The 25,274-nt window shown below is 45.0% G+C and overlaps 2 protein-coding genes across 6 annotated transcripts; both read left to right on the top strand.

The window, feature by feature from the left end:
* The first annotated feature begins 439 nt into the window (after positions 1–439).
* On the top strand, positions 440–4,944 carry si:ch73-335m24.2 (protein eva-1 homolog C). Its single transcript, XM_056601198.1, has 7 exons — positions 440–467; positions 2,072–2,286; positions 2,450–2,573; positions 2,881–3,033; positions 3,170–3,313; positions 3,394–3,465; positions 3,961–4,944. The coding sequence occupies exons 1-7, from the start codon at positions 440–442 to the stop codon at positions 4,359–4,361; spliced, it is 1,137 nt and encodes a 378-aa protein (XP_056457173.1). The 3' UTR covers positions 4,362–4,944.
* A 603-nt stretch (positions 4,945–5,547) lies between these two features.
* ocrl (OCRL inositol polyphosphate-5-phosphatase) lies at positions 5,548–23,864 on the top strand. 5 transcript variants are annotated; one of them, XM_056599976.1, is made up of 24 exons: positions 5,548–5,935; positions 6,577–6,656; positions 8,150–8,241; positions 8,595–8,633; positions 8,978–9,091; positions 10,030–10,242; positions 10,609–10,909; positions 11,560–11,721; positions 12,058–12,159; positions 12,442–12,556; positions 12,906–13,022; positions 13,157–13,338; positions 13,713–13,824; positions 14,083–14,192; positions 14,554–14,689; positions 15,535–15,645; positions 16,339–16,504; positions 16,847–17,082; positions 17,856–17,879; positions 19,191–19,313; positions 20,160–20,244; positions 20,503–20,630; positions 21,616–21,727; positions 23,373–23,864. In XM_056599976.1, the coding sequence occupies exons 1-24, from the start codon at positions 5,888–5,890 to the stop codon at positions 23,495–23,497; spliced, it is 3,033 nt and encodes a 1,010-aa protein (XP_056455951.1). In that variant the 5' UTR covers positions 5,548–5,887; the 3' UTR covers positions 23,498–23,864. The 5 variants fall into 5 exon arrangements, with proteins under 5 accessions (XP_056455951.1, XP_056455952.1, XP_056455953.1 ...); XM_056599977.1 differs by having other exon boundaries at positions 5,549–5,935; positions 19,194–19,313; XM_056599978.1 differs by lacking the exon at positions 17,856–17,879 and having other exon boundaries at positions 5,549–5,935.
* The last annotated feature ends 1,410 nt before the right edge of the window (positions 23,865–25,274 follow it).

Here is a 25,274-nt window from a genome sequence, read left to right on the forward strand (position 1 = left end):
TCAGCGGTCACTTTATTTGTTTCCAACCATTTACTTTTTCTTAAATGGTGTGGATGTTTACATTGTTTACCCCATTTAGACTTTTGAACTTTTGTTCAAATCCCTTCACTTGATTTAAGCCATTAAATGTTTCTGCACACTACACAATTTTGCCCTACAGCACTCACCGCATTTTCTGCAGGAAATGCATTTTCTAGTTATTATTCTAGTCAATGTACAGACTGGTTGGGGCTTTATGGCTAAGGGGAGGGGAGTTTCTTCGTCAACAACAATAGCATCTTTGACTGGCGAATAGCATCTAGTCAGCCATTATCAAAACCGTGTCTATAATTAAATCCAATGCAGCCTGTCAGGCAGGCTATGCACGACAATGATGGTATCATGGAGTTTATACAAGTTTGGCTGTATTTTGGGTCTCTTTGTGGCTCTTAATAATCACATGACAGAGTCTGCTCCGGACTTCTCCAGTAAGTATGTTTGTTTTTACATGCAAATATCTTCAGAACTTCTTGAGCAACCGGATTAGGGCAGAAAGTGTGATGGCACTTCAAGCAGCAAAAATATAAACTTAACAACAGAGTATAATTATAAAATGTGTCTCTGTTATTATTAAATTATTATTAAATATTAAAATTATATAAATTATCATTGCTATTATCTATATTTTTATTTCATTGTGTTCTGTTCTGTCAATCCTTATTCCAAGCATCTTTGAAAGCTCGAGCAATGAGGCATAGTTATCGGAGAGGGAAGGTTTGCCTGATAAGATCCTCCATCATATGAACTATTTCAACACTGGGAACACTCTTCATACTTTCAAAGCAATTCATCAAATGCATGTTGAGTTATGTTATAAATGTTTATATTTGTAAGCGTTTTGTTGGCTCATACACATTATTGGCCATCCTTATATTGATGTGTCATCTTTTTGCCAGGGTTGGTTAGTAGTAGTCACGCTGCGTAATTAGTCTATGTAAAATAAACGTCCTTTGTGAGAGTCTTGGCATCTCTCAATGAGTGGCCCTAATAGCAGCGCTTTGTGAGTCAGTGCCTGTTACTGCCTTTGGCTCTCCCTTGTGTACCCAAGCACACGCACACATTACACACGCACACACACATTCACATTAACACACACACACACACACACACATACGCTTAGAGACGCGTTTCTTTGTGAGCCAGTGCCTGTTACTGCCTTTTGCTCTCCCATGTGTATACATATACACACTCACACATACACTCAGACACACACACAAACACACACACACACACACACACACACACACACACACACACACACACACACACACACACACACACACACACACACACACACACACACACACACACACACAGGAAGCCACATGAGAGGGGTGGGGAGCCTTGACTCACTCGCTATACCTTGTGTGTGTGTTTGCATGGCCTGTATGTGTGTGTGTGGGGGGGTTTCTGTGTGTGACGTCTGTGTATTTTTAAGTGTGTTTGTATGGTAATTCAAGACCAAATATTGCCACAGAGAGCTGCACCCAGGGATTGGGGCTCCACCCACTTGTCAACCAAAGTCGGTTGCAAGAAGTTCATTTAGAAAAAAAAGCTATTAAAAACAATAAATGAAAATTAGGATGAAGATCAGTTTTTGGTGAACCTTCAATATCATACCTGTTTGCAACCAAAGATTCATTAAAAACAGGGATGAAGAAAACTCTTTCCATATCCGGCTTCACCTGGATAGCACTATGACATTCTGGACAGATTAAACCACTCCTGTTGGTATTAGATTGCAGCCCTTGGTTTGATTGGTACTACATTGTTCTGTTTTCAATGGTCTTATGTACCTACTGTGTTGACATCAGCCAGGTCTATTGTGCTGGCCTGGCACAATGCACAATTAAACTAGATCTAGTTACAGTCGTTGTTTTTTATTTCAAAGCTTTATTTGGAATGAGAGGAACTTCCTCTCTCAAAGTCATTCTTCGATGTACATGTACAAATAATAACAATATGAATGGTCCAGAAATATAGGCCTACCTATAGTTGTGTAAAATGTGCCCTGATTTGTTTTCTTTGTCAGTATACCTCCATACCGTTCTGAAGAACCACACTGGACATGCCTGTGAAGGGGAAATCCTGACCATCAAATGTCCCTCCCGAACCTCCATCGCTGTTCTGTCGGCCTTCTATGGACGCCATGTACCGAGTCAGCATTTTTGTCCCCCCCCAACAAGCATAAACACAACCTCGGAGGAGGAAGAAGAGGCCGCATGTACGTCCTCTGTGGCAATGGAGGTAGGCCTAGACATACATTGGGCTGTTTCAAAACTTGTAGCAGTTTCCTTTTTTAAGAAAGAATGAAACAGCCATCAAAGCAGGTTGGGTGGTGCTGACTCGATACATTTGATGTTGTTGATGAAAACATAATGGGATTTGTTTGCTTGTTTTATCCCATCAGAAAGTGTTCTCAGAATGTCAGGATCAGCCCTTATGCCACATCCCGGTAATTAGCCCGGTGTTTGGACAGGACCCCTGCCCATCCACCAGCAAGTACCTTCTGGTGTCCTACAAGTGCCGACCAGGTCTGGCCTACTTCCACATCAATCTTCATGTGAATATTGTAATTGTAATATAAAAATGTATATATATACATACACACACACACGTGTATATATGAGAGTCATATATATATGTCTCCCGTGCAAATATGTGTTTGTCATTCAATAACTAAGCCAGGCTGATAAATGTTAAATTATTGATTTCTAAATTTGTCGTTGTTTTTTTAAATGGCCTTCATTGTTTTCATTATTGCAGGACATTAAATAAGCGATGAAATAGATTACAATTTACTTTGACAAAATTAGTGAGTTTCCTTGCAATCCTTTCCAGTGCACCACCGAACACGGCTTGTGTGTGAAAATGAACGCATGAGGATAATGTGTAAGAACGACACCGTCATCGCCATCTACTCAGCCTCTTTCGGACACCTGGTCGACGCGAGCCCAAACTGTCCTCAGGAATCCACTGCGCTCACAGAGCTGGGTGTGTGAGACCATTGTGTCATAGCGACCTCTTGTGGTTAAATACATAATCATTGAACAGGCCTATTTGTTCCAAGTTCCAAAAGACAACTACTATTGTACTTGTCCTCTTTTAATTCAAGCCAATTGTTTCTCAGAGTGTTCGTCTCCTTCAGCTCTGAGGAAGGTGTCACGCAGGTGCTACGGAAAGGCCAACTGCTCGTTAATAGCTGACACACATACATTTGGTGACCCTTGTTTCCCAGGCATCAGAAAACACCTGCGAGTGTCCTTCACGTGTGGTAAGTGATCATCTTACACTAGAAATGTAGACATTCAAGAAAGGTGAATTGTCTTCTCAAATCCATATATTGCTCCTCAGTGCCTCGATTCCTCCTTGAAGAGACGGGTCGAGGGACATCAGATCCCTTTGACATAATTGACTACACACACGGTAAGAACAAGAGAATATATTTTAGGATTCATAGCCTCTATACTTGCAATGGCTGCACAGGGTGAGCCAGGCATGGTAAACTGGGCCAATCCCAGGCCCCAAATGGTGCTCCTAACCAGCTCTTTGGAGATACAGTATATGAAACAAATTTGTGGTGCTGTACACATTAAAGCAAGGCGGGAAGCAAATGGAGACAACAGTCATATTAGATTTTTCTCAAACTCTTCCTTATTTTATGCAAAGCATCATCAATTCTCTGGTGGGAATCAAACCTCAACCTCAAACCTCTACCAGTTAAGATCAGATATCACTTTAATGCCCAATATGTTCACAGACACCTGTCCTGCGTCCTTGCATCTCAGGACACATTTGCCTACTGGTACAGCGGGCCTAGGGGAATTCCAGGATAGGGTAGTCTTCCTGGATAGGAGAGTTTCTGCTATGTCATCATCTCATGGATCCAGTTTGACACAGTATCACCATCCAACCCTACAGGTTTCCCAGAAAAGGTGGCGTTCTTCTTTGTCTCTGGAATCTGCGCAGGTCTGTTACTGCTGCTCTGTCTGTTCGGTGTGCGCTCCACACTGATCAAGGACGTCAAGGAGCTGGTGACCGAGCTGAACGAGGAGTACATGGCGGCTAGTAGACGCCGTCGGGGATTCATAGAGGACCTCTACGATGATGACGTGTCGGACACGTCTTCCTTCTGCCGCCTCACCCGGTCCTACCGTGCGGCGGACCTGCTGAGCACGCCGAGCACGCCCACCATCTCCACCACGGTGGAGATGGTGGAGCGAGAGGTGCGAGAGACGAAGGAGCTGCCCAATGGAGACATGTGGCCGCATCGAGACGTGGTTCCTCATGCCATTCATAAGATTAAAACTTACAATTGCTGAGCCGTTGGTTGAAAGCTTTGGTGGCTTAAAAAAAACACTGGTTGGTCCCAAAAGTAACGGCTTCACATTTGACTCATTTAAACTCTTGCACATGTTAACACTTTATTTGTATATTTACATTCATGTTTGACTACACTATACTTATTTGTTTACTAATAGCACTTTCCAAAAATAGCACAATACTTAAGCATGAATGAACATTACTTAATGCAGTAATAAACAGCAAAATAAAACAGTTAATTAACAGTTGTCAAATGGTTAAGTAATAATTGAATCACTAACGGTGTTCATGTTTACCAATTTTATATTATTGAATAGGGTAGGGGTTAACCCAAATCCTTACCAATGCATTAATTGTACCTTAATAAACATGAACACCATTAGTGATTGATTACTAGACCATTAGCGAAATGTTAATAACATGTTAGTTACTTACTTGTTATTCAATGCTTATTACTGCATCAACTAATGTTAATTAATGGTTAATTGTTACCCTTATTAGAGATTTTATCTAATCATTCAAGTGAATTACTTTTTGATAAGGGCAAAGACACGATTTTACGATCACTTAAATTATGTAATCTTGGTTTAACATTATTTTATTTTAATTTTGTTCACATTTTGTTAGATTCTGAGGTACATGTTTTTTTGTTTATTGAACCAATACTTCATCAAGTAAAATTTCACTTTGAATAAATAAATAAAATTGAAAAAGATTTGGCGTGTGAATTAAATCCGGTAGGCCCATATGCCTACAAACTCTTTTTGACAATTTTTTTTAAATTAAATTGGGTTTTCAATTGTTTTCTTTGCCATCACATAAACATTCCTGGTAAATGTTTTCTACAAATCCACTTGCCGCACAAATCATGTTACAAATCCAATGTGACTGTCTACAAAATGTTCAATCCGGACGGCTCGTAGCCTAATGTGAACGCATAAAAAATAACACCCCACACGAAGTGGACATACTGTCAAACTACAGCTGCAACAATTTCGAAATCGTAAACCTATGCAAGTGAACGGTGCATTCCACGCATTGAGAAGACCTGTGTAATATTTTGTTTAATGTATTCGAGCCCAGTCAACCGCAGCCTCTGGCTAAGTTTAGACAGAGGGGACGTCTCGTTCCCAGGCGTCCTCGTACCACGAAGGCGAGAGAGGGGGCGGGACTTTCAATTGTGTTTAGCGGCGAGAAGCGAGGGAGAGGGCGTTAGTCTTATCCTTGTCGTTTTTATTCTTGCCATGTTCTTATTCTTCTCGCTCCTTGGAAAGTTGCTGATAACTGGCGTACACCGCTCATAGGAAGACTGGAAGACCGGAAATTGCTCTCCGATAGACCGGGATAACGTTAGAACTCAGGATCATCCTCTCAGTCAAGTTAATCATCAGCAAGCATACCTAAGACAACTGTCACCCCCGGAAGGCCGCCTGGCAGAGGGGTGGGGATTTAACTTTCTAACGTCAGTATCAAACATCAGCAGCATCGCTAATGGTTACCTACAATTAAGCTCAAATCGGTAAGAATGGATTCGTCGTCAACATTTGGATTGTCCGATGAGACATGCTTGGCAATATCCTTTTCTGGTTTGACTCGCGTGAGCCCTCGGACTGTGTGTTTCTGCTTTAGCTTGATGGCTAACGTTAGCTCTTAGCTTGACCGAAACATTGCTTCCAAACCAATCAGTGTTGTATGCAGTGAATCCATATATGATGTGTGATCGATTACTATTGTTTGAATAACAATTTCCCAATGAATAGGGTACGAATTGCTACGTTGATTTAGTGTAACTTGTAAGGGGAAAGGCGATGTTTTTGCATGCAGAAGTTCCTCCTTTAGCTTGCACGTTATTGTGGTGGTCAGATATTATTTAATAAGTGATTTAGTAATGCAGGAAGCCTGCTTGAATTCGAGGAATAGCAAGGTTCTCTCCATGGCGATGCATGTGCTATTAACCTCTTACTTTTCATTGTGCTAACGATTTCATTTGATTGATATAGGTACCATTTGAATGCCTTTGTATATTTAACATCATCGTCTGTTTCATTCACCGACATAGCCACCAACTTTAAACTTACGTGTAAGGCCAATTATGTGTTCAGGGATGGTGACAGACAGTATCTGGTCAGTCACTTTAAAGAGTAATCTACTCGTAAAGCTGTACAAACATCGGTCTCCTATCTGTGATGATGTTTCCTTGATGGAGATGCTCACACCGTAAGAGGTCAGGAGCTGAGGTCTGGCCTGAAGGAGCCTAGGCTACTGTCGCTGATTGAGCGCTCTGGAGACTTTATGTAAGTATCAGTTGCAGCAGTGACTCTTCAGAGTAGATCAACAAAATAGTTGTTATTAACAGGTCCAAGCTTCAGAGTTGACAACTGTTTAGCCAGATTCTATTCGGCATCATGACACAATTTTGGTTTGGATATACCGTGAACTACCTGTTGTGATGTTAAATATATCCTTGTACATTGCATAGGGTTCTCCTTTTAGTATTTGTGTCTGACCAGAATGATCTCGGGTGCTTATAACAAAGGCCCTACACAATGACAGAAATAATTTCTAGTTTATCGAGAGGTATTTATGTGAATACTGACGTGGTCATCCTGTATCAAAGGGTATCCTGTCAGCCCAATATTCAAACAATATGATTGCATAACTTAAGACTGACGGGCACTTTCTAATCTAGCTGAGTTTTTGATGCACACTTGTGTCAGAGTTTCCTGGTCAGAGTGTTTCGCTCATGTGACAATGCAGTGTCTTAAGCAGGACTTCTGGGTTAAACACACAGTGCAACACAATGCATGTTTTGTTTTAACTATGTTGCACACTGTGGCCTGTGCTACTAAGAAGCCTTAGTGCAATAAAGCACTCCAGTGAGGCTATCCCAAACTCCACTACATGGTCTGATAGTGTAATAAGACTCATGTGAGCATACAGGCTTTGTGCTTGGCTTATTGTGTTAAATCCAAGCATTTGAATCTACTCCCCTGTCACAGTAAAATAACAGCGGAAGCATGGGCAACATAGAAGATGTTTCATGTCACATTTAGATTATGGATATATATGTTACTTTAGTCTCTTCTTGTTCAGTGTCCCCCACATGCACCCAAAGTGTCGTGTGTGTGTCCTGATGAGAATGCTATATCAATAAAACAATTATTACTTATTATTATTTTCAAAATATATTATAACCAACCGTAGTTTTCAGTAATGTGCACCATCAGCAAACACAATTGTTACTACCAGTTCTGTGGAAGTCTGTCCGTGTTAATTTGGTCAAGGTTGAGTCATATTTCCGACACTCAACAGAGCTCATGCTGACTGAAGTAGAACGGAAGGAGCTGTGGTCCGGTTGGGCTACATAATTTGCTTCTGGCGGCTGGCCAGCAACAAAGCCATTGTTAGATCTTGTTAATGATGATCCGGCCCCTCATTAACCAACATTAATTTAGGTTAAAAGTGGCTCATTGTTAGGTTCCCTTAATATCCCCACATGTACGTTTCTCTATTACTAATTAACAGAACATGATTTTATATACATGTTTTTGCACCATTTCTTTTAGTTTTTCTTTTCACACATCATCCTTTCGAGGTGGCATCAAACATCAGCATGTGCTTCTAATATAATTGCATGCTGTATCTGCTCTCTTATCTTTGTGTTCATGAATGGAAAATTATGGAACCATTAACTTTAATAACACTGAGGCTGATATTTAATCTAATGTAGTTAACATTTACAGTATGAGATGCATGGATAGTTGGGTAACAATCTGTTCTCATGTAGACTGGGTGTTTTGGCCTGCCCTGACGCGGTCGTGTCGTGTCCTGTTCCTCAGTTATCTATACCCATCAATGCTAACTTCCAAATAGTTCAGGGTAAGTAGGCACATTTCCTCTCGTAATCATTTTAAATGTGTAATAAGTTGACATGTTCGCTGATTCTAAATCTTTCTTATTACGGAATGCATTTTATTTGCAAGATGTTTTGTTATGTTCATGCATGCCTCACTGTGAGACTATTGGTTGTGGGGCTAGTGCTGTGGTAAGCAAAGGGAAGATGTTGCCTTCAGGCAACATTCAAGCGTCAACATTAAACGTCTGGAGCCTATTGGATTGAGTTCTAGCCCTAGTGCACTCCCACCACAGACCTTTGCACTGCCTACCTCGCTTTCATCTTATTTCTCTCTCTCTCCCTCTCTCTCCCTCTCTCTCCCCCTGTGTAATCCCAGAGGCTGAAGAGGCTCTTCTCATTGACTTTCCCGGAGATAGTAAGTTCTTCATTGATATCTGTTTTAAAATGGAGACCTGAGGTAGTTCAAACTGAATGTAATGTATGCTACCTTAATGAGTAGTAAAGTAATAGGGCAAATATTGTGCATGCTGAACATGTCTTCCTTTAAATCACGTTGCGGGGGAGGGATATGTGCAATGTACTTGCTCAGTCTTCAGCTGACAACCACCGGAACTCATTGTGTGTGTGTGTGTGTGTGTGTGTGTGTGTGTGTGTGTGTGTGTGTGTGTGTGTGTGTGTGTGTGTGTGTGTGTGTGTGTGTGTGTGTGTGTGTGTGTGTGTGTGTGTGTGTGTGTGTGTTTCCGCCTGTCGCTCACCAAGGCTACCGTAGGTTACGTGTGCGAGGGGACAGGGCCCCAGAGCTGCTGCTGGAGCTCCAGAACGATGAGCGCACTCGCACGTTCTTTACCCAGGTGAAGAGCGCAAAGGAACACGGTAAGGCCCGCTGCCACCAGCGCCAAGCTCCGTCGCACCGCTGGCATTTATTATTCAGCCGGTTCATCTAATATTCATCCGCAGGGAAAGGGTGGATTACACCGGCCCACTGATTTCCTATATGTCCTTGTCGCTCACCCACGCTGCCGAGACAGATTTTGTCCGGCCATCTCCACGGGGAAAGCGGGCTGTAACGGAGACGGCCACGCCAATGCTCGTCATTAAGGAAATATCTTACCTCACCCGCGTCGAGAAGCACCTTGGTGGTACTGCACTGAATTTATTTATTTGATCGTATTTCCTTATTGAGAGCCATGATTCAAAAGTGCAACTGCAGTGGAAAGGAGGTAGTTCAGCAAGATAACCATCAGACAACGAAACCACGACCCAGAGCTGTAACCAGAGATTGACCCTGGGGCTGCATGGTGCAGCTTATAGCTTTTCTTGGAGATATTCCTGGGACCAACTATAAAACTACCCTTCGGACATAATTGAAACCTGTTTGCCTGGCTGCAACGCAAGTGCTGCCATATGCTTTGACTCGCTGGTTAATGATTTAAAGACGCATTGTACTGAGTAAACCATGTGTTTTGAGACACAGCTGTGTTGGGCTTCTGTTTGTACTAAGCAGGGATCTACTTTTTGGCTATCCCTTGGGGCGGGTGTTCCTGCTGCAAAAACATTGTTATTCTAGCCCAGCCGTTATCTATCTCTGCGTGGGCATTAAGAAGACGTGAACCGTGGTGGAAAGTGTTACAGTAGCGTTAATGCACACACACACACACACACACACACACACACACACACACACACACACACACACACACACACACACACACACACACACACACACACACACACACACTATTGTCTGTCATCATTGTACTAATGTCCTGTTTTGCATTCATTTATTTTTCCTTCTACAACATTCCTCTTAGTTGACTCCAAAGCCTCAAGGACATCCACAGCAATGGAATCACACACTCCTCCACCCAGCAAGGGTCCCGCTCCCATCCCACCGCAGAGAGCCAACAGACCCGCTACCTCAACTCTTCCTGGGGCAAACCCTCCCACGATACCCACCGGTGCTCCCAGTGCCCCCGCGCCCAGCATCATCAACCACAGCACTTTAGCCAACCCGGCTGGACATGGTATAACGTGCATTGATTAAGATTGAAATTGCATTTTGTGGAATCACGGAACAGGTTATACTCTGGTTGCGGAAAATAATTATTGTCATTCAGTAACTCACAAAGGTGGCTCAAACTTTTATCTTGCAGTTACCTTTTTTTTTATATTTGGTTTCGCCCACATTTGTTTCTGCACTAGTATTCTACTTCCCTCCTTTTTTAAATTCACTTCAAATTCTTATCTCTTTACTCTTTTTAAATGGGATTTCTTGTGTTATAAAACACTGACTGGCCTTGTGTCTGAACGGTGCTGTAGTAATATACTTGCCCTGTGAAAGAATTACAATCAGTAATTATTAACCTGCGTGTGACCGATCCCTCCCTTAGGCGGTGGAGGGAACGTCGCTCAGTCCCTGGCGTCGGACTTTGGCTTTGAGGACACCTTCAACCGCGCCCTCAAGGTGGAGCAGAGCCACAACCACTCGCTCAAGGTGGAGGACAAGAAGAACCAACAGAACCGCCTGGTCGCCTCCCGAGAGCCTCCCCCCGTTCCCCCGCTCCCGCCCAGGAAGGCCTCCGTGGCCCCCTCCACCCCTCTGCCACCCCCGCCACCGGCTCCGCTGCCGAAGGACAGAGCGTCCTCCGGGCAGGGCAACAGCAACACCTTCATCACGCCCGCCAAGCCAGAGTGAGTGTGGACCCGGGCGGTGCCGAGACAAACGGAGGGTTCTGTTCAACACCACCACCACCAACGTCGTTTTGATTTGCTAGCGTTTAATTAACATGGAATAGAAAGGCCTTTTCCCTCGCTGACCTTTGTCGACTCGTAGGCCCAATCCCATTTCTACCCCTTACGCCTCCCCCTTGTTTTGAAGGGGGAAGGGGAAGGGGTAAGGGGTAGAAATGGCCCAATCCCATTTCTACCCCTTACCCTTACCCCTTACCCCTTACCCCTTATCCCTTACCCTTACCCTTTACCCTTACCCCTTCAAAACAAGGGGGAGGGGGAAGGGGTAGAAATGGGATTGGGCCTTAGGTGGTGATGGAGGAGGGGGAGACGACGGTATTAGTGAAGGGCGCTTACAAATGGTAGTGGCAGTTTGTCGTCCGTAAATGTCACCACACAAGTTTTGACAAACGCCAGTTCTTTGATCAATGTGTTTATTTCTATCTCCCTTTGTAATTGGTTTGTAATATTATTATTTTGGTGTTTTTTTTGGTGAAGAAGAGAGTCGGCAGTGATGCATTTCTTTATTCAAAATATGGGCTTTTTGGGGTTTGAGGTTTAGCTTTGTAGGGATGCGGAAAATGCATTGTGGCTTTCTCCTATTCCTACAGATTTGAGCGTCTGGAAAGGTCCCCGTCGTGGAACAACAGCCCCACCAGCACCAACACCATGCGGCAGGCCATGATCTCCAGCCAGGCGGGCCAGAGAGAGCACCTCATCAAACACTGCCTGAGCAAGAAGGAGAAGGAGTACGTGGACATCAAGAACTACAAGTGAGGAAAAACGAGAGGGACAATGTGTTGGTCTATGCCCTTCTGCAATCACGAAAAAATGAATTGCACTAGCTTCATTAAAGTAGTTTGATTTATTAAAGGATAGCGTAGTAATTATGTTGTTTGACCGGGAAGGTTCTGGGTTCGAACCCTGATGGCTGCAGTCTACCTGTAGTCATCCCTGAGCGAGATGCCCTGGCCCCTACCTGCTTTGGTAGGGGCAGCAATTGTCCAATGTCTACATTGAAAATGGTCCTGATTCACACCGAGTGTTTTCCTTCATGACCGCGTTCCTCCTGGATCCTAACTGGTGGGCCTTTCTCCCCCCCCCCCAAGGTTCTTCACCGGTACGTGGAATGTGAACGGCCAGTCCCCGGACAGCAGCCTAGAGAGCTGGCTCTGTTGCGATACAGAACCCCCAGACGTCTACGCCCTCGGGTCAGTCACATGGCTTCAGCTAAGAACCAGCACCTTGAACAATATTATTTTATTGCTGTTTTTTATTTTTTATTAAAAGTTCACTTTGCATGCTTAAAAACATAGACGTTGTCCCAACTTGTTGGTCATCGTTTTCAGCGTATTTTTGTAATGTTTTCGCTTAAAAGTTTTCTCTTTAAAGCAGATCTTACTTGCATAATAACAGGTGGTTTTACATACTACAGCCCACTCCCTGCACAGCCTGGGCTGACACTGTTGTTGGCTGCTCTTTGTGTGCTTTAGTTTCCAGGAGCTTGATCTGAGCACTGAGGCTTTCTTCTACTTGGACTCGTCCAAGGAGCACCTGTGGGCAGAGGCTGTGGAGAGGAACCTTCATCCCGACGCCAAGTATGAAAGGGTGAGTCGGGGCCAGAGTTGACCACCGGAGAGGCGTGGAAGCACGGTTCTACAATAGTCTGGCTTTTGTTTAAACATGTGATCAGTTGATGAATCCACTTGATTTTTGTTGATTTTCTCTCACAAAGTGGAGAATATTTAAAAATTTGTTTATTAAAATAAGGTCGATCAGAGTCTTTAATGTGTATAGCTGAATAGAAAATATGTAAATAAAAGAATAGTTCCAAATGACTACAGAACTTTGGTTGCTCAGGGTTCTGGTAGATTGGCTGGATGATGTTTTCTCCTGTTTAGCATGAGGTTCCATGGCCAGTAACACAGAACTTATCCTTGTTTCTGTGTGCATTCAGGTCCGGATCGTGCGCCTCGTGGGGATGATGCTGGTAGTCTTCGTCAACAAGAAGCACAAGAATCAAATTAAGGAAGTAGCGGCCGAGCATGTCGGGACAGGCATCATGGGCAAAATGGTAGAGTCCTCTTGCACCCATCGAGACTATGTCGCATTGCTGGAATGAAGATGTCGTAATGCTGCTTTGTTGCCAATGTAACCACAGGGGATGGCAAGCCACCAACTGAATGTCTCTGTCCCTCTCTCTCTCAGGGGAACAAAGGAGGTGTAGCGGTGAGGTTTGTGTTCCACAACACCAGCTTCTGCTTCGTCAACTCCCACCTCGCCGCGCACGTGGAGGACATTGAGCGCCGCAACCAGGACTACAAGGACATCTGTGCCCGCATGACCTTTCACCTGCTGGACTACCCGCCGCTCAGCATCGTCAAGCATGAGTGAGTCCGGACCCTGAACCTGGGCTCATTTTGATGAATGAAAACGTTTTTGGGCTTTCCGTTTTATCGCTTGTTTTATGTACTTTAAATTATGCAAATTATGCTTGTTATTAACCAAACCAAGGCGGGAAAGCAGGAGAATTCTAAATCAAGACAAAGCTCAGAAAGGCCTTTTTACTTCCTTCAAATGTGTCGTTTTTTACTTTTTGTGCACACAAACAATAAAGAAATCGGTATAAAATGATTACATTTATTTTCTTATGCTGATATACGACAGTCATTTTTATTATTGTCCGTCCAATTGTGGGGATATTACAGGGAGAGACAGTCCTGAAAGAGCGTTGTAAGAAAGGCTGTGTGTGTCTCTTTCGCAGTGTGGTCATCTGGCTCGGGGACTTGAACTACCGGCTTACTCTGAACGACGCCGCCGAAGTCAAACAGCTCATCATTCGCAACGAGCTGAAGAAGCTCCAGAAACATGATCAGGTGACCCTTGACCCCTGAGTCTCTCAATGCTTGTTTCCGGGGAGGGTGGTCACTAAAAGACACGCACGCTCACACAATGTGACGGCAATACTACCTATTGGGTAAACATGAAAACAAAGCAGAAGTGGTCCAGGGTTCCTCAGGTTCCTTCTCTTTTCTCGTAATATTTTATTTCGATTGTTTTGACTAATATGAAGAAGTTTCCCTCTCTGCTGTTGAACTCACTTGACCCCCTGTTGAAACGCTGTCCCGGTACAGCTCAACTTCCAGAGGCAGAACAACCATGCCTTCACCGATTTCATGGAGGGAGAGATTAACTTCATCCCCACCTACAAGTATGATGCCAAAACGGATCAATGGGACTCCAGGTAAGAAGATCACATACTGTAGGTCCTCTCGGTTAAGAGATGCTTGTATCCACACCGTTATTTGTCTCGTTCCATGAAAGAGCAAAGCACTTTCAAAGTGGGGCCGGGGACGTTCAAGCAGCATTGAGTGTTTTATGAAATCTTGGCCTGGGGTAGACGAAAAGCCACCAACAGACACACAGGATATCCTAGCAGCTTAGCCCCAATAATGCATAGAACAGAGACAGAAAAACACGAACAATGATCAGAAGAATAACGATCCACCAGGGTGAGGTTGAGTGTGGTAAACTGCAGCGGATGACCCTGTCTCAGCGGGTGCATGTGTAGAAAGGTCCTGAGCTGCCTTGCTGTGTCTCTGCAGTGGGAAGTGCCGGGTGCCTGCCTGGTGTGACCGCATCCTATGGAGGGGGAAGGGAGTCGAGCAGCTCCAATACCGCAGCCACATGAAGCTGAAGACCAGCGACCACAAGCCCGTCAGCGCGCTCTTCAGCATAGGGGTAAGGCAGCGTCGGCAACCGACTCATCCTCTCCGAGCCTTCTCTGGTTTCGCCCCGCTCCCTGCCACAGCTCTGTCCCTGACCACCACTATTAGCTTATCATAAGGTTAATAGGATGACACCTTTGCCACCTGCCCTCACTCCCCTCCCTGCCAGACCCCCTGTCTCTGACCCCCAGTGTTATTTGATCAAACTGTAAATATGTTTCGTCTTCATCCCGTTCTCATCCTCCTCCCTGCCAGACCTGTCTCTAACCCCCTATTGTTCTTAAAGGTGTTGATCCATAGAGCTACTGGGATTAACATAGAATAGATGCAAATCTTACCCAGGTATCACAACCCGCCAGTTGTTAAACCAAGAAAGGGTTTCGGCTGTTTGTGATTGGCCTGTTTTGTATAGCGGTAGCCCAATCAGGAACAGGGTTAGAACCTTTTGTTTGAATGACTGAGAAAACAACTAATGATTGGAAGGTATCCGATAGCCCTGCCCTTGTCGTGGTGTTTGGATGACCTGTTGTTTGGGTACCCTGTGGTGGCCCGCAAGTGTAGGGTTGAACGTTGCGTCTTGGCTCTATGGTCAATTTGGGAAAAAAGACTTGCACCCGGATTTGAATAATCCAACTACTTCATTTGGTGAGCCAGCCAGGAGCAAAGAAGAGGACTACATCAAGATCTAACTTCTTCATTTGGCGTGGCAGCCAGTAGTTCACTTTAAATACCACCTTAAATGCATTTACATTTGGATTGATATTGTATAGGTTGGTAGATAAGAAGCCTGTGTCACACTGGCTCTAACCATCAACAACATGTCTCCGTTCTGACCCGTGTGTGACTTGTGTCCAAAAGGTGAAAGTGGTGAATGCGCCGCGTCACAAGAAAGTCTTTGAGGAGATCGTTCGCAAGATGGACAGAATGGAGAACGACTTCCTCCCATCGCTGTCTCTCTCCATGACCGACGTAAGAAGAACACAGAACACGTCTCTCATATCCTCAACAGATATGTACCTCATGTCCTCCAGAGATATTTAACATCAGTTTTAACAACGGTGTTAACGATGACATGAGTCGCTCTTCAGTTATTATTATTATATTTATATGATAACTTATCACTGTGAACCGCTGTCTGTGTTTAATCCCTCTCAGGGAATGAGTTACACATGGTTGGTCTCTAACAAGGTCTCTCTCTCTTCCCCAACCTCCTGGTTCCTCTCTTCCTCATCCTCCTGTTTCCTCTCTTCCTCATCCTCCTGTTTCCTCTCTTCCTCATCCTCCTGGTTCCTCTCTTCCTCATCCTCTTGTTTCCTCTCTTCCTCATCCTCCTCTTTCCTCTCTTCCTCATCCTCCTGTTTCCTCTCTTCCTCATCCTCCTCTTTCCTCTCTTCCTCATCCTCTTGTTTCCTCTCTTCCTCATCCTCTTGTTTCCTCTCTTCCTCATCCTCCTGTTTCCTCTCTTCCTCATCCTCCTGTTTCCTCTCTTCCTCATCCTCCTGTTTCCTCTCTTCCTCTTCCTCCTGGTTCCTCTCTTCCTCTTCCTCCTGTTTCCTCTCTTCCTCATCCTCCTGTTTCCTCTCTTCCTCATCCTCCTGGTTCCTCTCTTCCTCTTCCTCCTGGTTCCTCTCTTCCCCATCCCCCCATCTCTCCTCTCATTAGTTTAAGTTTGAGAACGTGAAGTTCCGTCGGCTCCAGAGGGAGCGCTTCGTGATCACCAACGACGGCCAGGTCCCCTGTCACTTCGCCTTCATCCCCAAACTCAACGACACGCAATACTGCAAGAACTGGCTGCGGGCCGAGCCCAGCGACGGCTTCCTGGAGCCCAGTGAGTCCCCCCCCCCCGGCGGATCCCGTCAAGCCTTCGCTTTGTCCTCCTCTTGCTCGCATGCTCTGCTGCGTTTTGTAGGCGTCTGTGAGGTATAAAAGTGTAAATAACAGGTTAACATTCACATCTGTCAATCTTATTGCTTGAGTATTCTATATTTTATCTTCAGCCTCTTGTCTTACCCACTGATTTTAAATCCTGATGTTCTACACACGATAAGACCTCGATTCAGAAACGAGGCCAATCCCGAGCGGCTGTTTCCCGGCGCTTTGCGTTATCGTCACCACATTCCCTCTTCAAAGCGAACCATCCCACAATGCCCCCCCCCCTTACGCTCCCCAGATGAGAACCTGGAGATCTACCTGGAGGTGTACGTCAGCAAGGACTCGGTCACGCTGCTCAACTCTGGCGGGGACTCCATCGACGACATCCTGGTGCTCCACCTGGACCGCGGCAAGGACTTCTTCATCACCATCTCGGGGAACTACCTGCCCAGCTGCTTCGGCACCTCGCTGGACTCCCTCTGCCGCATGAAGAAGCCCATCCGGGAGATCCCCGTCAGCCAGCTCATCGACCTGGTGAGGGCGCCGGCGAGCGAGGGAGAGGGGCTGGCGTCTCGGCGTTATGACGTCCGTGTAACCTTAAGCGGTTTTTGACAAAATGCTCTCGACCACATAAAAGCACTGTCGCTTCTACAGTGAATGAAGCGGGATGGAGGGGGGGGGGGGTTCGGATGTCTAAATAGCGGGTGTGATGGCGAGCTCTGGTTGCTTCCCGTGCGATCGGATGGCTCCTCTTGGTGAGCCTGTACCCGGGTTCCTAGATGATACTAGAGCAGCGGCCCCTTCCCTCTCCTGGGTGGCGACCTCGCTCACACACCGGGTCTATATTTAGAAAGCGTGAGTGGAAATAAACATGGCAGCTGCATTCTTTAACATACTGAGAATGGCAAGAGGAATGAGGAAGTAGTAGCACATGTGTGTATATATAGGAACATTGAGCAGCAGGGAGAAGTCTCACAGCTAGTTTCCTGTGTGAACGAACAGATCCAGTCTCTACCGTTTCTGTTGTCTGTTCTGTTTTACTTGTTTGGTTTTCTATGACTTTGCTTGGGGCTGTACTTCCGTGGGCCGACCATTTCCATCGATCGTTCATCCGGCTGGATGGGTGTATTTGCGGACATGATTTATATTCCAATTTGCATGCTGCTCTCCTTGAATATCGATTACTTTCTGATTTTCTATATATTTTTTCTTACCTCTGGTGCTTTTGTTTCTCTATTCTCTTCATTCCGTTTTCCGTCGCCTCCGCCCTTCTTTCCCACCTCTTCCCTGACGGTCTGCGGGGTCAGGGAGAAGACACCTTCACTGAGAAGGTAACCTAACGCTGGGCAGCAGGACCGAGACAGCCCTGATAGACTCATGGATTTCCTTTAGATGGGCCACTGATTCTGAACTTTTTGGGCTTATTTCAAATTTGAATGTCGAATTTTTCGATTCTTTTAAAGGATATATTAGTATTTGGATTTTTTTACAGTTGCAGTTTCAAAACGGCTTTCAACGTCAATTCGAAATGTTGCTCGTTTAGCTTGTGTGAATGAGTGCATATCTATTGCATCCACCTCGTGGATGACTAACACCAAAATTGGTGTTAGTCCTATGCATACACCACCATATCAAATGTGTGCATGTGTGGTGTACAAAAGAAAGCTAGAGCAAAAGCACCACAGCGAACTAAGTACGAATCAGTGTCCCATCCAATCAAATCTGGTCCTTTTACCACATTGTACAACCTGTCCACTTAAAATTAAAAATCCACACACGCATGCAGCAACTTTCATTTCACAGCAGGCTTCTCTCTCTGAAGGGCCCTCCTTACACGCATGATAAAGGCTCATTATCCCTAGACCAGGTTCAGCGAAGCTTGAACGTTCATCATGAATCCACTGCTAATCTTGCTTGTCTTTTGCCAGACATGCACATTTAGTCATTTCCCAACGTGTATGCCATCTCGAGCAGAACAGCACTTTCTTTTTTTATTCAAGCTTATATTTTATCTACTGTTTGTGCAGGATGCCACTTTCCAATCCAGTTTCCTCCAGCTTCCTCTGTGGAAAACTGCGGCCCTACTGCCATTCATTCTCTCTTTAGTTCCCAAGTAGCTCTCAAGTGTTCTAGGCTTTTTTTAGGAGCATTTAAAGCATTTCAGAAACTCATTCTCATGGATCAAATTTTCCCCAGGAAGTTACCGTTTCATAGAATGATCCGTACTATTTATTCAACTATAACTTCAGTTTGAATCTATATTTATATTTGTATAATTTATTTAGTCAAAGTCAGCTTTATTGTCAATTCCAAAATATATGAAAGAAAAATAGAGAAATCAAAGTTGCCTTTGTCTCTGACCCACGTTGCATAAGTTGCAAATCAGATAGATACAATTTAATAAAATAAGTAGTATTTACAGTCAATTATAAATAGTGTGGAATAATTCTGAATAGTGCAAAGGTAGGCAAAACGGTAAAACAAAAACGTTTATGTACCATTAAGAAAAAATAACTAATATAGGATCCGTTTCGTACTCCCCCTAACTTGAGGCAAATGTATGCTGTTTCCCATGTGGTTGTGGTCACTGCCTCTGCCTCCCCATGAGTGTCCTATCTAAGGCTTGCTGTGTCGTGTCCCAGCAGGAGCAGACCAAGGTGAACTTCCTGCTGGTGGAGGGAGCCGGCAACGAGGACAAGCCTCTGAAGATCCCCAAGGAGGTGTGGATCCTGGTCAACCGCCTCTTCACCCAGTCCTGTCAACAGGTAACACTATGGACCAGACCATGCGCTCTTATGCAAAGGAAGGGGTACTGGATGCTACATGGCTGGACACTGAACACTTGACGCATTTACTCATTACATTACATTACTTTTGTTCCGTCTTCAGGTTATGAACGGCTCGGCTTATACCAAACATGTCCTCCGAGACCCCTTTTCGCAGAGCCGTCAAAGTAGACTTATCACAACTGGCGCTCGTAAGGCTAATTATGGGTCTGATACTTGTATGTTGCAGAGCACAGGTACTACACAACTAGTGAAGACAAGTCTACTTACCGGGCTCTGCATGGAGCAGTCCCACAGTTAAAGCTGTGAGGGACACCTGTGTTTGTCCTAAGATGACGCCTCTGTGGAACTATTTCCTAGATAAGAAAAGAGGATGGGTTGAATGGGGCCTGTGTCAGCACTGAGAAGAACCTCTCAGAGGGATAGTCATGGTCTGAATTTTGAAAATGTGCGTTGTTGCTCGGGTATGTTGTTTTGTTTGCTGTGTCGTATCTGGAGACAACAGATTCTTGGGCCACCAAAAGGTCTCCATGGCACCACAGACAAAAGGGTGTACAGGGTACAGATCCTATAGCTACTACCCCAGCCACTACCCTATGTCACAATCCAAGGTTCCCGTCCTACAGGCCTCTGCCACCTAGTGGTCGACCAGGATACTTCAGGGGGACCACCAGATTTGGCTTATTTTGATAATTGGCTTTTGATTTGCTTCAGTAATACTGTATTTCAGGTCGGCTGGTGACGCCAACACCTTTGAGATGTTAAAATGTACCCATACCTTCCTCTTATACTCTGACTCACTCTCCTTCTCTGTGCTTTGTTCAGGAGGACCTCTTTCAGACCCCCGGTCTACAGGAAGAGCTGCAGAATATCATCGACTGTCTGGACACCAGCATCCCCGACGCCATTCGTATCCTTGCCGAACTCTACAGGATGCATGGCCTTGAAACGCTCCACCTATACAGATGTGCCAATGTGCCGTATGGCTTGTTCTGCATTATTTCTATGAAGCTTCATACAATCGACTCTATTATCAATAATGCTACTGGTGTTACTACAACGTGGGGAATTATGTTTAATGCTAAGTACATGCATGGCTAATTGCTATACTTTCTTGATAAGCACGCACGCACGCACACTCATGTGTTGTCCTTGACTGCGTGTGCAGCCGGCTGTAACCACTCGGTGGCGGAGGCGCTGCTGATCTTCCTGGAGGCCCTGCCGGAGCCTGTGGTGTGTTACGAGCTGTACCAGCGCTGCCTGGAGGGCTCCCATGACAGCCGCCTCTGCAAACAGGTACCCAGCCTCTCTCCCTCCCTCCCTCTCTCCCTCCCTCCCTCCCTCCCCTCTGCAAACAGGTACTGGTCTCCCTCCCTCCCTCTCTCCCTCCCTCCCTCCCCTCTGCAAACAGGTACCCAGCCTCTCTCCCTCCCTCCCTCCCTCCCTCCCTCTCTCCCCTCTGCAAACAGGTACCCGGTCTCCCTCCCTCCCTCCCTCCCTCCCTCCCTCTCTCCCCTCTGCAAACAGGTACCCAGCCTCTCTCCCTCCCTCCCTCCCTCTCTCCCCTCTGCAAACAGGTACCCGGTCTCCCTCCCTCCCTCCCTCCCTCCCTCCCTCCCTCTCTCCCCTCTGCAAACAGGTACCCGGTCTCCCTCCCTCCATCCCTCCCTCCCTCCCTCTCTCCCCTCTGCAAACAGGTACCCAGCCTCTCTCCCTCCCTCCCTCCCTCCCTCCCTCTCTCCCCTCTGCAAACAGGTACCCGGTCTCCCTCCCTCCCTCCCTCCCTCCCTCCCTCCCTCCCTCCCTCCCTCCCTCCCTCCCCTCTGCAAACAGGTACCTGGCCTGCCTCCCTGCCTCAATCCCCCCCTCACTTCCTCACTCCCTCCCTCGTCACTTAACGCCTACTTGTCTACTGCTGCTTATGTTATGCATTGGGTCATATTCCTATTATAATTCAAGCCTCATGCCTTCCTCCAAAGTGTTAGTGTTAGAATTGGCCTTATCCGACAGAGGATTATGTAATGCAAGGGGAGGATTGCCTCATGAAAGCATTGGATGTTGTTTTGTTTTTTTATACTTTGTCACTCGGTTTTCCACACTTGAATCAACAATAAAGTAGGGTGACAAATTGACAAAGCGTCATGTTGAACTAAATAAAGAATGGTAATATACAGTCCTAATTAAAAAAAAAAGCTAGTAATAGGCCACCCACTACATATTGAAACTCAAAAACAAATCAAAATACATGAATGCTTGTATCTCCTTCCTCTTTGATTGGCAGCTCGTGTCCCAGCTGCCCCGCGCTCACCGCAATGTGTTCCGCTACCTGATGGCGTTCCTCAGGGAGCTGCTGAAGCATTCCCACTCCAACAACCTGACGGCCAGCCTTATAGGTACGTCTCAGTCGTCAAGAGGTGTGGTTTAACCGTCCTGTCTAACAGGATGTTTGGAGAACAGGACCTTTAACTGGGCCTCTCTGGAAATGTATACCCCTTGTTTTGTTTTTTTTGCATGCGTACACAATGTGAACTAGTGACGTGCGTCATTGCATGTGCATATTTACACACGTCCGCGTGTTTCTTGTTTTATGACTCGTAGGATGTCAAACAGGTCACTTGTGTAATCGCTTCCTGCCTAATACTCAAGCTACGGTAGGCAATTTGTTAATAAGTGCACAATAGAGTGCACTCATAAAACTAGACAGACAGACAGGTAGGCCAATTCAATCATTTCATATGGGCCGAGTTAAAGGATTGGAAAGGTTTATTACTAGGGATGTAACGGTAAACCCCGATAAAAATGTTGTCAATAACAATGACCAGTTTATCTCGGTGGATAACCTGGCCCGCAGTGTGGAAACCGTGTGCTAAAATCCTTCCCAGCGCTTCATCCGAGTCTCCTGAAGTTGCCGCGCAGGCGCACTGTGTAGCCTACAACGTAATGTTTTTAAGTTTCTTGAAGTTGGAATCCTGGCGGAAGGAGGAGACGACAGCGCTCAAGACATCCATCAGCCTCCAAATAGGATGTGCATTTCTTGCAAAAATGCTATTCATTATTCGCTGAGAAGTATTTGAATAATCTTAGAAAATCGGTCAACCAAGAACCCCCCAACGCACGCACACATGCACCTCGGATGCACGCACACACAATGACACAGGGAGAGGCTTTTATGATTTGTATGAAATCAATCTGTTTATTTCTCCTACCGCGCCATCAACGTTCAACATCAAAAATATTTAAACGTGGGCTTAGGCAGATAGGCCTACATGCGCCGAAAATAGATCGCTATTTATTAATTTATTTTACTGAACACAGCCTGCATGAAGGTGAACTAGACACGTCAAAGAATAACTTCAAACGGTGTGTCTTTTTACAATTTATTTTGTTACCAGCATTCGTAGTGTTGATCAGCAGAGAAATAGTCCGCCAAAGATGTTGACATCGCTTAGCAACCGAGGACGCTGGGGTTGATAAGTTATCGGACTACTTGCGGAGTGATATGATATTAAAAAAAAATAAAAAACTTTCCTTGACAGCGGTCACTATATGCTAAGCAACAGTGAATTATCAAAAAAATCAAAAAAACAGCGGAAAATGTGAAGGCCCATGCAAGTGAACGGAGCGTTCAACAGCATTGAGAAGAGCCGTGTAATAAATAAAGATAGTCACAATCATTAGTCGATATTCTACGTGACTCCGACTATTCGACGATCGTTGCCCATCCCTACCTTCTAAGAGGACTAAGTCTGAAGTATGGGCATGTTTTGGGTATTTAAAAATACCGCGATAATACCGAAAACTGAGATAATTTTGGTCACAATGACCGTGAGGTTAAATTTTCATACCGTTCCATCCCTACTTATTACAGGCCGGTGACAGCCACACATCAGATTTGATTTTAATTTTTTTATTTCTTCAGAGCACTTGATTTAATGATGGCTGTCAGGATTAAGGAGAATTTCCATAAATGAAAAGGAAAAAACAAACAAATTTAAAACATTCCCTCTATCCCTCTGTTTCCTGTTACTTCATCCTCAGCTAACCTCTTCGCCAGCCTTCTCATACGACCCCCGCCCAACATGGTGGGACGGCAGACCCCCCAGGAGCGGCAGAGAGGCATCGACTTCATCCTGGGCTTCCTCATGGGTGGGGACGAGGAGTAGCCTCACCTCTCAGGAGTCAAGAGTGGGACGGGAGTCCACAGTACACAGCATAAGCAACACCACCGTGATCCATGATGTGTTTGGTCCCGCACCTCATTGTGCTCGAATCCCGGTCCCCGACATCCTTTCTTTCTGCCTCGTATTCATCTCGGAGTTTGGCAGCGGTGTTCGGCAGAAGAAGGTTTGGAAAGGTCGGGACCGATAACTAATGCCCTTTTCGCTGACCTAAAGGACTCCTGCCTAGAGGAGTCTGGGATAATGTTTCTTCTTCTTCTTCTTCTTCTTCTTCTTCTTCTTCTTCTTCTTCTTCTTCTACACTTGCATTGTTTATTGTAGGTGCTCATGCCAAACCCTGCCCCCCCCCCCCCCCCTACAATCCCTCCCCCATCTCTGTTGGACGAACTTTATGAATGTAAGGAGGGATGTCTACTGCGTGATGCTTTGCGGATTAGGGCTCCATTACACTAAGAACACAACAGAAAACAAAACTTGTCGATGTTTGGAAAATGGCCATCTAGGATCTCCGGCACCCTCTTCTTTATTTCTCTGGACGTTGTCGTTCCGGTTTTGGGAAGTCCCGCCTGGAGTTGAGCCGTGTCTTGTGAATATGGTCAAATTGATGAACTTGAGATGACAAAGCTCTTACCAGGCATCATGGTCAAATGGGATAATGGAGCGCATCAAGTGAGTCATAGGTTTGTGGCGATATACAGACCTGTGTTCGAATCCCAACTGTGCATATCCACTGTATAACTGTTATTTATTTTTCTTGCATTATCAAACCTCATTCATCCTTTCATAGCCTAAATCAAGAATTCAGCTCACTAATTTCAACAGAATTTGGACGTCATCAGATGGATGTGTGCATTTTTATATCCAAGTTTTATTTTTTATCTTCTGGTTTATATCTTGTCTATAAGTTGTGAATGTTTTATATTATTCTATGTCCATTTCAAGTGTCAGCCTGTATAATTAATATCGCAAGTTGCTTGCAAGTCAAGCCAGTACAGTACACTAACAATATGGAGTTATGGCTCACCGCTTTGTTCCTCTATGTAACTGTTGTGTGTGTGTTTGTATAGTCGTGATCCTGTCCCTGGCTGTGACTCCTGGGAAGTGGAATCATCTGCTGTTTGCGCTCGCGCTAGTGGAGTTTAATGTCATATGGTGTGTGTGGTACTTGGGTGTTGTCTTTGTGTCTCAGTTTACCGTATTTCTTTTTAGTTTTTGTCTGACCTACAAATGTTGATGAGATCTCTTGCGGTACCAAAGCTTTTCCACTCGTGTGTCAACGTCAGGTGCAATTCTGGATGTTTAACAGCCATTTGTCCTTTTTAAGTGGCTCTCTATTTTATGAGTGCAAGTACAAACAAAACGATACATACATGTATAATATAGCACATATGCAGTCCATTATGACTGTTGCTACCCCTAAACAGCTTAAGATTACTATTCTCTTTAAAATGTCAACATTTTGGTCAAATTGGCCTACACTAATTGCACCTTCCAATGTTTGGTTTTGAAAGAGGTGTTTCTGTCACACACTACATGAGCAGAATATTTGATGTGTTCAAAACAATGTGAAAACCTTTCCATATCTCACTCTGCAGACAATCACGGTAACTAAGGAAGCACGTTTTAAGCCTGTTTTACCAGATGTGTATTAACGTTCTTAAGCCTCCATTTCTTCAACATCTCTGTTTGGTTCCTCTGTTGCACTGAATCCAGTAAAAAATATTACGTTTAACCCATCATTTTAGGCTAGGTTTTGCCAAAT

The sequence above is a fragment of the Gadus chalcogrammus genome, chromosome 10 (genome assembly GCF_026213295.1).
Source record: "Gadus chalcogrammus isolate NIFS_2021 chromosome 10, NIFS_Gcha_1.0, whole genome shotgun sequence".
NCBI lineage: Eukaryota > Metazoa > Chordata > Actinopteri > Gadiformes > Gadidae > Gadus > Gadus chalcogrammus.

Excerpts from the sequence above, each read along its gene's own strand:
- ocrl (XM_056599976.1), top strand. The coding sequence starts at position 5,888 with ATGGATTCGTCGTCAACATTTGGATTGTCCGATGAGACATGCTTGGCA. Across the intron at positions 8,634-8,977 it reads CATTGACTTTCCCGGAGATA|GCTACCGTAGGTTACGTGTG; the intron begins GTAAGTTCTTCA and ends TCGCTCACCAAG. Across the intron at positions 12,557-12,905 it reads CCGACGCCAAGTATGAAAGG|GTCCGGATCGTGCGCCTCGT; the intron begins GTGAGTCGGGGC and ends GTGTGCATTCAG.
- si:ch73-335m24.2 (XM_056601198.1), top strand. The coding sequence starts at position 440 with ATGACAGAGTCTGCTCCGGACTTCTCCA. Across the intron at positions 2,287-2,449 it reads CGTCCTCTGTGGCAATGGAG|AAAGTGTTCTCAGAATGTCA; the intron begins GTAGGCCTAGAC and ends TTATCCCATCAG. Across the intron at positions 3,466-3,960 it reads CATAATTGACTACACACACG|GTTTCCCAGAAAAGGTGGCG; the intron begins GTAAGAACAAGA and ends CCAACCCTACAG.